General features: G+C 37.9%; 1 protein-coding gene across 5 annotated transcripts in view; it reads left to right on the top strand.

Moving 5' to 3' along the window:
* The window catches only part of LOC139978836 (casein kinase I-like), a 50642-nt gene extending 42726 nt beyond the window's left edge, over positions 1-7916 (top strand). For all 5 annotated transcript variants that reach the window (XM_071989360.1, XM_071989358.1, XM_071989361.1 and 2 more), the window contains exon 12: positions 413-7916. In XM_071989360.1, the coding sequence (XP_071845461.1) occupies positions 413-464 (52 nt within the window). In that variant the 3' untranslated portion in view covers positions 465-7916. The remainder of the gene's footprint in view (positions 1-412) is intronic.
* Positions 7917-13086: the final 5170 nt, after the last annotated feature.

Here is a 13086-nt window from a genome sequence, read left to right as displayed (position 1 = left end):
TTAGAGAGTCAACTAGACTGGGTGCCACTTGATCTTATACATTTTTTTGAGAACTGTGCAGATGTTAATTGAAAATGCATCAGTACTTTATCCAGAAGGTTAGTAGCCTTACTAACCAAGTTGGAGTGTTCTGTGACAGACCTGCTAGGAAGTAATGTATGCAGCTGTTTGATGTAGAGTCTATGAATGGAATTGTACATTCTATAACTGAGTTTACAGTTTATTATATCAGTAGTGGTACTGTGGCATGATTAGAGTGTCCCTGATAACATGTGTTTAAATGGCTGTGTAGGTAACCCCTAACAGACCCTACACTATTGTACACAGAAAGGACGGAACTAGAAGAGGCAGTTACTGTACTTGTCAGACTGTATTTTCAGATGTGATATCATGTTTTTTATTTCGCTTGTAGGTGTTGCTGCTTTAAGAGGAAGAAGAAGAAGAGCTCTAGCCGCAGGAAATGATGCCGGTAAAGCTGTAGCCATCTCGACTATCATCCCTGTATCTGTGATAAGAAAGTACCAACCGGATGCTCTATCCTTGATTCAAACCTTTCAAATTTTTTCTTTCAAGTCTCAAGACAGTCCCTCTTTTTACGAGGGACTTGTAATAGCTGACATGTAAAAAATTGAACAAGAAAAAAAATCTGACTAAAGGAGACTGTCAAGTGTTGTCTTGTATCTTACTTAAGGTGCCAAACTTAACTGAATGCATCACTTGGATTCAACTTGTCCTTTCATTTTATTAATTTAGTATTTGCTCAAAAGTGCACCAGGATCAAGTACCTTATGGGTGAATATTGTAATTGGAACGAGACAAGTCTTGTATGGGAGAGGAGTGGATCGTACATGGTATTGTCATACAAAGTGATGATGTCCAGAGCCTTAGTAGACTTAAAAGACATTGGTTTGGTGAATAACTGCTGTTGCTGCTCTGTCACAATGCCTTCTACAGCTACAGATAGCTACATTTAGCTGATTGGTTACCAGTTCTGATTGGAGGAGGATGAAAGGCTGCTGCTTTACCACAGATGTCTTGAACAGCTACACATAGCTATATGTAGCTGAATACCTGATTCAGAGTGGAGGATTTATGGTTTCTGCTCAACCATAAATATCTTGAACAGCTACACAGCTATATGTAGCTGAATAATACCTGATTCAGAGTGGAGGATTTATGGCTGCTGCTTTACCACAGATGTCTTGAACAGCTACACATAGCTATATGTAGCTGAATAATACCTGATTCAGAGTGGAGGATTTATGGCTTCTGTTCAACCATAAATATCTGAACAGCTACACAAAGCTATATATAGCTGAATGATACCTGATTCAGAGTGGAGGATTTACTGCTTCTGCTCAACCATAAATATCTTGAACAGCTACACATAGCTATATGTAGCTGACTAATAACTGATACTGAGTGGTGGAGAATTAAAGGCTGCTGCTTTACCACAGATGTCTTGAACAGCTACACATAGCTATATGTAGCTGAATATTACCTGATACTGAGTGGTGGAGAATTAAAGGCTGCTGCTTTACCACAGATGTCTTGAACAGCTACACATAGCTATATGTAGCTGAATAATACCTGATTCAGAGTGGAGGATTTACTGCTTCTGCTCAACCATAAATATCTTGAACAGCTACACAAAGCTATATGAAGCTGACTAATAACTGATATTAAAGCTGCAGCTGGTCAACCACAGCTAGGGGTAGATTGATATGCTAGATAACAACCATTACCTAGTGATGGGTTAAATGACATTACTTCAGTCTACTAATAGTAGCATAGTGTTTACAAGTCTGGTAGTCAAGGTGTTATAATCTGCTGTTCTAATTCAATCCAAAACAGATTTAGGTTCACTGAAAAGTAGTCTTTTCTTGTCTGTCTGTTTTCTTCCAAACGGATGTCTGTCACATGTCAGACGGTTGAAAGCAAGTACGTCTGTGTTGCTTAGGTTCTGAAATGATCACTTTATTCGGTCACTTTCTACTGTGAGCAGGATGTAGACGACCTATCGATTTAAGAGGAACTTTTTTTGCAATTATAACAACGGAATGTTCAATTCAGCAATAGATTTTTCAACACTCAATATATGCTAACTTTTCATGGACACACTTTATGTAGGCATGATTAAGCCTTTGTCATCTTGTAGATTTTATGTGACATGGACAATTTCAAGTTTTTTCTCTCAAACAAAGCCTTCTTGTTGTGCAAATATTTTCTGTTTTTGTATTATCTTGAATATCTATGTTCACCAAGCCATCAGGAGAGAAAATCGCATTGTTTTGTTTGGTCTTGAGCGCTTTTGTTACATGAGATGAGTGTTTAATACCACCCATTTGATAACCAGAAAGTGTCTAGATCTCACACCATATCTATTGTGGCATCAACTGCTGTAGTTAATGAAGGTGAAGTGCTTTGTCTCAAGTGATGTAATAGGGTGTGATGTGTGATTGAATCAAGTTTTATTACTGTCACATGTTTAACGTTTCTATCACCAATACTGTTTGCTTGCACTTCATATTAAGTAGTCTGGTCAACACTATCACAGACCTCAGAGATCAACTTCCTGTGAAAAGTGAAAGTTATCTGAAATTGGGGCATTCAGACAAGAATGTAATCAGTTTACTTTAGTAAAAAAAAATTGTTAGCAGGATTCTTTTGATGATTGGGGTCCTGGTTTTTAAATTGCCTTATGCAAGCTATGTAGTATAATTGTACATTGACTAATAATAATTAAAAAAAACACCTTTAACTTGACATTTATCTTTCAACTATCATGCAAATCTTTAATGCGGTGACACCATGGCTTAGTTCACCAATAGTTCTGAAAGTGAATGTAGATGTTTGAATATACCTGGAGCTTCCCTTACAATGAACTGGGATAGTTCCTGTCACTGCTCCTCCCTCTGCCCATTAATTGGGATAGTTTGTCTCTGCTCATGTAACCGTTAGCTGGAAGATTACAGACCCATGTCAATTTCACTGTGACATCACTGCTGATAGTTGGCAGTGTCACAACTCATCAAGTTGTCGGTTAGGACTGCTGGTTATATACATCACGAGGGATACTTTGATGTGGTGTGACTGCACAACATATTGTCAGTTGTGTAGTGATAACCATGCAATTAACGGTGATGGTTCATATAGTGGTGTAGTGATAACCATGCAATCAACAGCAGTGGTTTCATGTAATGGTATAGTGATAACCATGCAATCACCAGCAAACGTTTCATGTAATGGTGTAGTGATAACCATGCAATTAACGGTGATGGTTCATATAGTGGTGTAGTGATAACCATGCAATCAACAGCAGTGGTTTCATGTTATGGTATAGTGATAACCATGCAATCACCAGCAAACGTTTCATGTAATGGTATAGTGATAACCATGCAATCAACAGCAAACTTTACATGTAACAGTGTAGTGATAACCATGCAATCACCAGCAAACATTTCATGTAATGGTGTAGTGATAACCATGCAATCATCAGCAAACTTTACATGTAACAGTGTTGTGATAACCATGCAATCACCAGCAAACGTTTCATGTAATGGTATAGGGATAACCATGTAATCACCAGCAAACGTTTCATGTAATGGTGTAGTGATAACCATGCAATCACCAGCAGTGGTTTCATGTAATGGTGTAGTGATAACCATTCAATCACCAGCAAACTTTTCATATAATGGTGTAGTGATAACCATGCAATCACCAGCAAACGTTTCATGTAATGGTGTAGTGATAACCATGCAATCACCAGCAAACTTTACATGTAACAGTGTTGTGATAACCATGCAATCACCAGCAAACGTTTCATGTAATTGTGTAGTGATAACCATGCAATCACCAGCAAACTTTACATGTAACGGTGTTGTGATAACCATGCAATCACCAGCGAACGTTTCATGTAACGGTGTTGTGATAACCCTGCAATCACCAGCAAACTTTACATGTAATGGTATAGTGATAACCATGCAATCACCAGCAAACGTTTCATGTAATGGTGTAGTGATAACCATTCAATCACCTGCAAACGTTTCATGTTATGGTATAGTGATAACCATGCAATCACCAGCAAACGTTACATGTAACAGTATAGTGATAACCATGCAATCACCAGCAAACCTTTCTCGTAATGGTGTAGTGATAACCATGCAATCACCAGCAAACGTTTCATGTAATGGTATAGTGATAACCATGCAATCAACAGCAAACTTTACATGTAACAGTGTAGTGATAACCATGCAATCACCAGCAAACATTTCATGTAATGGTGTAGTGATAACCATGCAATCACCAGCAAACTTTACATGTAACAGTGTTGTGATAACCATGCAATCACCAGCAAACGTTTCATGTAATGGTATAGGGATAACCATGTAATCACCAGCAAACGTTTCATGTAATGGTGTAGTGATAACCATGCAATCACCAGCAGTGGTTTCATGTAATGGTGTAGTGATAACCATGCAATCACCAGCAACCTTTTCATATAATGGTGTAGTGATAACCATGCAATCACCAGCAAACGTTTCATGTAATGGTGTAGTGATAACCATGCAATCACCAGCAAACTTTACATGTAACAGTGTTGTGATAACCATGCAATCACCAGCAAACGTTTCATGTAATTGTGTAGTGATAACCATGCAATCACCAGCAAACTTTACATGTAACGGTGTTGTGATAACCATGCAATCACCAGCGAACGTTTCATGTAACGGTGTTGTGATAACCATGCAATCACCAGCAAACTTTATATGTAATGGTATAGTGATAACCATGCAATCACCAGCAAACGTTTCATGTAATGGTGTAGTGATAACCATTCAATCACCTGCAAACGTTTCATGTTATGGTATAGTGATAACCATGCAATCACCAGCAAACGTTACATGTAACAGTATAGTGATAACCATGCAATCACCAGCAAACCTTTCTCGTAATGGTGTAGTGATAACCATGCAATCACCAGCAAACGTTACATGTAACAGTATAGTGATAACCATGCAATCACCAGTAAACGTTTCATGTAATGGTATAGTGATAACCATGCAATCACCAGCAGGGGTTTCATGTAGTTGTGTTGTGATAACCATGCAATCACCAGCAAACGTTTCATGTAGCAGTGTTGTGATAACCATGCAATCACCAGCAGGGGTTTCATGTAGTTGTGTTGTGATAACCATGCAATCACCAGCAGGGGTTTCATGTAGCAGTGTTGTGATAACCATGCAATCACCAGCAAACGTTACATGTAAGAGTATAGTCATAACAATACAATCACCAGCAAACGTTTCATGTAACGGTGTAGTGATAACCATGCAATCACCAGCAGTGGTTTCATTTAGTTGTGTAGTTATAACCATGCAATCACCCAGAGATTGACTTCATTTAGTGTTGTGGTATGACTGCCCTAAGTATTGTCACATTATATTAAGCTAAACTAGCGGGGTGCAATGTGAATGTTCAAACTATCCATGTTTAGTATGAAGCCATGCATTTGCCCTATGTAACGACTGGGATCTGATGACACATGATGGTATTGAAGTGTGTCAGTAGCATGGCAGGTTGCTGACATTTTGCCTGTTTGTATTTATTTTCTTCTTGATGCATTCCAGAGTTCTTGTCTTATATTTTGTTAATCTAATGAAACTAAGTGCATTTTATTAGGCTATATAAATGAAGTCCTCTGTATCTGCCTTGCACAGTTATTGTGCATTGGTTGTGTCATTCGACTGAAGTTAACAGTTCCGTTTATATGCTAAGGAGTTTTCAGAAACAATCTCTTCCTTTAGAGATATGATGATATATGGTACTTTCTTTGTTTCACTGTGTATGACCACAAGCAATTCTGCTCGGTAAACTAATGTCAACGTTTGATCTTCATCCTAACATTGTTTCAGAGAATGCCTCAGATTTGACAATAAATTTGTAAAATTGCTTTTTAAACTGCCCATATGTGTGCAGGCTGTTACTGAATCCCAAACTGAGTCCTGTTCATTTGAAATATTCTGTAATTTGTTTGATAGGAAATTTTTAGCATCAAAGTGCATTTTCATTTAAATCTTTATAGATATTATTTCAAGGTAAAAGATGAAAACACTTTTTATTATATCTTTTGGCGTTGAGTCTTTGTTATATTCACTAGTCAATTTTATCTTGTTATGAAGGTGGGGGTGGGGGAGTTGTGCTGATTTCATTGACCACCCTTTAGTGTGAATGGACAATGAGGAGATGATGAATAAGCCAGATCATACGGTACTGGTGTGTTAGTGTCTTAGCCTGCTAAGACTGACTGTCTATCCATGCGTCACATGGCATGTTAGTAAAATGTAGAAAGGACAAAGAGGTTTGAAACAAATCCTCAAGTTTCTGCAAGAGCCTGTATCATAAGGACATATTTGTTCAATTTTGACAACAATTTATGATGGCAGCAGCAAAATTAATATCATATTTTTGGTTTGTCTTTTCAATGTAGAGATCATTGAGAGGAAGATCAAATAATTGCGACCTCTGGCAAGTGTAAACAGAAGATGCAGACTCTGAACCAACATTTTCATCAAACTTATCAAAAAATTATTTGTTTGGGGTAGGGAGGAAGGGGAGTGCCATAATGCAGATAAATCTAAGTTTGGAGACATTTAAGTATAAAGGTTTAAGGTAGTAGTGTTGTGGAATACGTTTGTCTTCCACTCAATTGATTAATGTTTAATCGCTGATCAATCCAATACTTCAGGGTGTTACATTAAACCATTGTCACTTTTTGGTTTTCTTTGTTTTTGCCACATCTCCATGTTTTTGTTTGCATGATCGAAAGGCAGTTTATTTCTCTCATTTGAATGTCAATGAAAATGAAAAGGTCTCTTGATTCTATTGCAATTCAATAAAGCAAATATAGGACTTGCAGAAGAAGAAAGTACATAGCATAACCATGTTTTCAGTTTCATGTTATGTATGAGCAAACTAAAAATATCAATTTTTCCCTATGATCTGCCCATTTGGATCTGCAATGAAAGCATTTTATTCCATATTAACAGCACGTCTTTTGAGCTCAAAACATCAAAGAGTTACCACATGACTGTACATGTCCTAATTGGGTTTGCCATCAAAGAGGTCTCAAATAACTTTGCATAGCCTGTTATGCAATGAAAGACTTCACTGTACCTAGCCCAGAATATTTGAACATTTCCAGTCTAAATGCTTTCTCATGGTACATGGACCTTTTGAGGCCTGCAATCAGTAGAGGTATCCCATAATAGAGACGAGTGAGATTGGGTAATGAAATGATCTTCCCATCAATGCCCCTGAAATCAAGAAGTTTGGACTTAATGGTGCATAACCCTTGGGGCTTACATGTTAGCTTGCATAGTTGTATTCAACATTCATTGGTTCGATTTGGAGTGTGTCTGTGGTGGGGGAAGGGTGGGGGGAATGGGTATTGACTTTCTTAAAGGATAGCCCTTTGATAATGCAGAAACATTCAAAGATTGATAATAATCTGACCCGTTGCAGATGACACAAATAATAATGAAAGTGAATGAACAACTTAATGCAAGTTAAGGCATTTGTAGTATTTTGACAGCTTCTTAGTTTTCTTGCCTATGGAGAGCAACTGCAAACCATATATTAGTAGTAAAAATTTTACCCAATCTGACCATTTTAAAGGTCATTTCTATTCTACTTTATTTCCATAAAACTTTGGGAAATGTCAGTTGATTCATTACATATCATGTGATTGGATTATGTGTTAATACAACTTTTCCCTGATTAGTTTTCTTTTTCCTTTTTGTACAGAGAGCTTGTTTGATAATTATTAATTCACAAAATGTTTCCAACCTTATATACCTTAAATGTCTCTTTTTTGAATGTATGGGGGAAACAAATAAATTTGCAATGTAGAGAAATTCTGTTTCTGCTCATTTTGGCTTTCTTGGCAATCATAAACCAATGCAATGATGATGTCATGTGTGTTTCTGTTTGTGTGAATGCATTGCTTGTAAACCAGATATCTCCTCAAGAATGGAAACTTGGATAAACCTCATACTTGGTAAGCAGGTTCTCCATATTGAGTAGATGTGGTCCTTTTGTTGTTGAAGTGGGCTACCACTTATGTGGTCTGGGGGTCCGTGCCTAGAAAGGAATGAAATGTTAGACGTCAAGTGGTAACACCTTAGGCACTAAATTATGCCTACAATTTAGGTCTTAAAACATGCTTATGTTAATGAGTACTCTCGCTCTTTTGTGAGAGATCGAAAAGTGGGGAGGGGGAAATTGCACAAATTCGTAGATAACAGCTCTCATATTTGGGCCACTGTAGCAGCTATAAAACCAACACTCTTTAGGGTAATACTCCCAAACTCCACCAGTTCATTGCCCCCTCTCTGTTTGATAGCTTCCTGTACCATTAGTCTATCATATTGGACCCCATTAAACCAAGCAACTGATGAGACAAAACCAACCTTGGTATAATATAGTTATCCAAAACAGTCCTAGCAAAGCAAAATTCAAAAATTATCCTTCCATGTATGACTTAGGTTTGGGAAAATGTTATTATTCTACTCATCTTAATTAAATATCACAATCTTGCAATGCAAGTATCTCTAAATTTTGATAAAACTTCATGTAAATATGCAGATTATTTTCACTTTCTCTTATAGATGGCGATTTTGGTGACTAGAACCCAATATGCAGCTCTACATTGATATCAATAGATTGAGAATTTGAATGCGTATTTGAGATTTAAGGTTGAAGATTTACTTCTTTTTTTTTGGGGGGGGGGGGCAAATTGCTCCACTGGGGGAAGGAAGTGGGCTGGGGACCCACTTTAAAAAAGGCCCATGGTGTATGATTGTTCATACTAATGGTACTGTATGGTTGTTTAATCTGACAGTGAGTTTATAATGGACTGTGTTTATGCTAATGGTAGAGTGTGGTTGTTTAACTGTTATTATCCTTATAGAAAAGGTACAGGTTAAAATAAAATAGGTTCTCATGAATTTACGTCTCACATTAAATTCAAAATGTGTCTTACTGATTCTTCCTGCATGTGTATAAGTCATGACTTCCACCAGGCTATGTCTTCAAGTTAGTATATTATCGTCTTCGAATATCATGGAACTGCAGACTGAAAGTGTTATTGGCTGCTTCATAATCGATGTTTCAATGAGGTCAGAATTGTATAACTATTAGTGGTCTCGGGAATCTCGTTGCGTAATTAGAGAATATTGAAGCACATTTTAGATGGTACAAAATATCATTCAGCCGTTCTCGTCGGGGTTGTGTGTGGATTAACATCTCGTTCGAAAAATGTCATTACAATTTGACTTTCAAATACGGCAGCTACAGTGTTTGCAGCTACATATGTATAACACAGCAGGATAACTTTTAAGGGACACGCAAAGTTACCGTTTATCAAAATACTATGAGGCATATGTATTTTTTGCCACTGCTTTCGCTATCACCTTTGGCGAACTCCACGAACGCGGATATCGGCGCTACCCGGACGATTGTTATTATGCAGTCTTAGGACCTTAGGTGAAATCTCCTGCCGAGCACCAAGACAGTTTTACGATCGTAGGTGTTTTAACCTGGGGCGGAAACAAAAGGTTCAACTGCTCCCCCAACAACACCCTGCTTAGCCTACATACTGATGAGTTTATATCACACAAATTTATACATAGAAGCCATATCGCATCTGCTGACAATAATACGCTTTGCAGCTATTTGAAAGTCGCTCGCGCCATCTTGATACACCCAAAACAATGATTCGCGCAAAGGGTTGTCTACGTACGTTGTTATAGCAACGAGGTTTCGACGGAGTCCTGATCTAATGTATTTATCTAACATTCAAGGGTATACTAGGTTAGCGTAAAGCTAATTTCCCCCCGAGGCCAAATAATATGAAAACTGCTAGTAGAATCAAAATAATATCCTGTGGCCGGGTGGATATGGGCGGTGGCATTTGAAGCAATGAGGCTTAGCAATTGGGAGGTTCCATTTCCGGCCGGGTTATAGTAAGGTGGGTTTTCATCCAAGAGCAATCTACGGTTTTCCCATCTGAAATGACTTTCTAAATTGAAAGCTGGATTCCAAATTTGAGTTAAAATGTTGAATTGGAAGCCACCCGCCCGACGTGTAAGTTCTAATCCATAAGCCCTTCGGGATTCTCCCGTCGGAAAAAGCGTCGGGAAAAAATAACTGCTGATTATTATTATCATTATTATCATCAAAATAATATAGAATACAAACGTAAACAAGACAACAATGACAAATAAAACAAAATAAATACAAAATTGACAATGGCATAAAATACAACATGGAACAATCATTAATGAAATGAAATTAACAGCATAGGTAATTAGTTTATGTTCTGGATAACGTATCAAGGTATTTAGGGAGTTGCGGCATATTTACACTCCTTTGATAACTTGTTCCACTCCTTAGCAGTAGGCCTTACATATGAAATTGTTTTTTGATGGCACTGCATGGGTATTAACACCCTCTAAGAATAAAGGATTTCGTGTGGTGGACCTTAGGGAGTGGTTATGTATATTATTCGTGTGACGGAACATGCCCACAAGGTACTGTGGAGCCAGACCATTTAAAGACCTATACAACATTGTCAAGCTTTTATACATTTTAAACGTTTTTCGAAGGAGAACCAGTTCAAAGTTTTAAAAAGGTCTTCAGATATATCATCAAATGTTGCACTGAGAACGATTCTTGCTGCAGATTTCTGTAGACGACTTAGTCATCTGGCAGTACTCATTATCCCATAATAAACTGCAATACTCAGACATCGGTAAATTATATCCATTATAACATAGAATACAAGTATTGGTATCAACGAATGGTTTTATACGTCGAAGTAAAGCCAATCGACTGGAAATGAGCTTGCAAACAGAATCGACTTGTTCATTCCAAAATAATTCATTGTCGATTTTTACGACCAGAATATTTTCGCAGCATACACTTTCAATCGAAGAATCTTCGACAGCAGTACTTACTTTGTTATTTGGAATAGATTTCAGCCTTTGTCTTGAACCAATCAACATCATTTTAGTTTTATTACTATTTGTAACCAATTTAAGTTATTCTTGCACCATCTGTAAACTTTAGCCATAACCTCATAACGTTTGGTATTTAAATCATCTACAGACTTGCCCTTCATATCAAATGTTGTATCAACTGCATATACATGTCCGCCGAACAATGATTAGTTTGACCCATGTCATTAATTAACAAAACAAAGAGTAACGGGCCCAGAATTGGCCCCTGTGGCACCCCACGTGTTACTGGCAGTAAGGGGGGAAACCGCACACCATTAACGTATGTAGATTGTTGTCTATTGAATTAATAAGACTTAAACCATGCAACAGAGCTTTCCGAAGGACCATATATAGATAGCTTATCTATTGGAATAGAATGGTTTACAATATACGTCAAATGCTTTTCTCAGGTCTAGTAATACTGATCCAAATAGATTTATCGATTATCTTCAGTAGGCCTAATGCTGTTTCACAAGAGCACCCTTATCTTAAACCAGATTGGGACATTCGTATTAGACCAAATGCATTCGAAAACTTGGATAAAGTATCATGAACGTGTTTTCTATAATATCTTAGATAATACAGGTTTTAACTGAACGGTATCTCACAGTAACGAACAACCAAGATGCCAAAATTGTTATGTATACGTTGATGCACGATGGGGAAAATAGGTCAAAACGCAAAACGATTTTGGATAGAAAATTCCCAAAATATATTTCTCTGTATACTTTCTGACTAATTTCAATCGGATTGTCCAACTGGAAACTCGTGCAATATATAGTCCTACCTACTTGCAAATTTCAAAATTCAACATGGAAAAAGAAATAGATCTATCCAAATATCAACCAACCCCCCCCCCCCCCAATAATATTGTTACAGGCTTTTTAATAAAAATGTGTCGCTTAACAATGATTGACATGCTTTTCTTCTCATTTTTACTACGTACATGCTTTTATTAAAGAAAATATTAAAGTTCTAATGGAACAAGGCACCATCATAGATGTGGGCCTATAAAAGCATTATCTTTCTTTGGAATATTACATTGTCTCCATTTTGTAACTCACAGATGCCTCATTCGGTGATGCATGGTGTCTCACATGTGCATACTTTAATTTGTCATGAAATACAATTTATTACTTCATAGTTTTCAAAAAGGATGCATATATACATTTACCATAAACATTAAATCTCATCGTCGTTTGCATGGAATGTAGGCACACAACCAAGGCCTCTGTCGTGTTGCATCTTCGGTTTCTTAATCAGCAGTTAGGCCTACTTAGGCAAACAGCAAGAACAGCTAGACTGTCAACTTAGTCCCCAACAAAATTTGTTTACACCATTCCTCGAGTTGAATTCTACTTTCATATCCTACCAATTGGATATAGGACACCTATACGCAGAGGATAACCCTGTCATTACGAGGGGAATGGTGATGCACACCCGACGATGATCACACAGTCCCGATGCAAGGGGACTGGGGTTGAGAGCGGATCAGTCGTTCAGTAGTTTGGTTTTCGTGCTCATGTTCTTTCCTGTGCGACTTTTTCTTAAAATACCCCAAGGGCGTAGGAACCGGGGGGGCTGGGGGGGCGCCAGCCCCCCCAGTGAAAAATGTGGAGGGGCGGAAGTATCATTCCGCCCCCCCGGTTCGCAAGTCAGAAAACCCCTTTTTTATTTCTAAATGAGAAAAAAAATCTCATTTGGAGCACCAAATTGCATCTAAGGCCAGGTGAAAACACAAAATTAAGTTTACAAAATGGAGTGGGTGTTGAAGTGTGCTATATAGCACCAAATTGCATCTGAGGCCACCTGGAAATGCAAAAAAATCCAAAGGGGAGGGGGACACCCCCTCCCCTTAGACCCCTCCCCCAGGCCGGCCATCGGTCTTCAGCCCCCCACTCAAAAATACCTTCCTACGCCACTGAAATACCCTATCATTACTTTAGGATTTTAGGTAATGGTCAGCTTGATACTTCATAGAAATGAGCATTTCAAAGCAAGTCACAAATCACTCTCCCAAGAGAGA

Source organism: Apostichopus japonicus, chromosome 13, assembly GCF_037975245.1.
Source record: "Apostichopus japonicus isolate 1M-3 chromosome 13, ASM3797524v1, whole genome shotgun sequence".
NCBI lineage: Eukaryota > Metazoa > Echinodermata > Holothuroidea > Aspidochirotida > Stichopodidae > Apostichopus > Apostichopus japonicus.
This window is presented reverse-complemented; position numbering and strand designations above follow the sequence as displayed.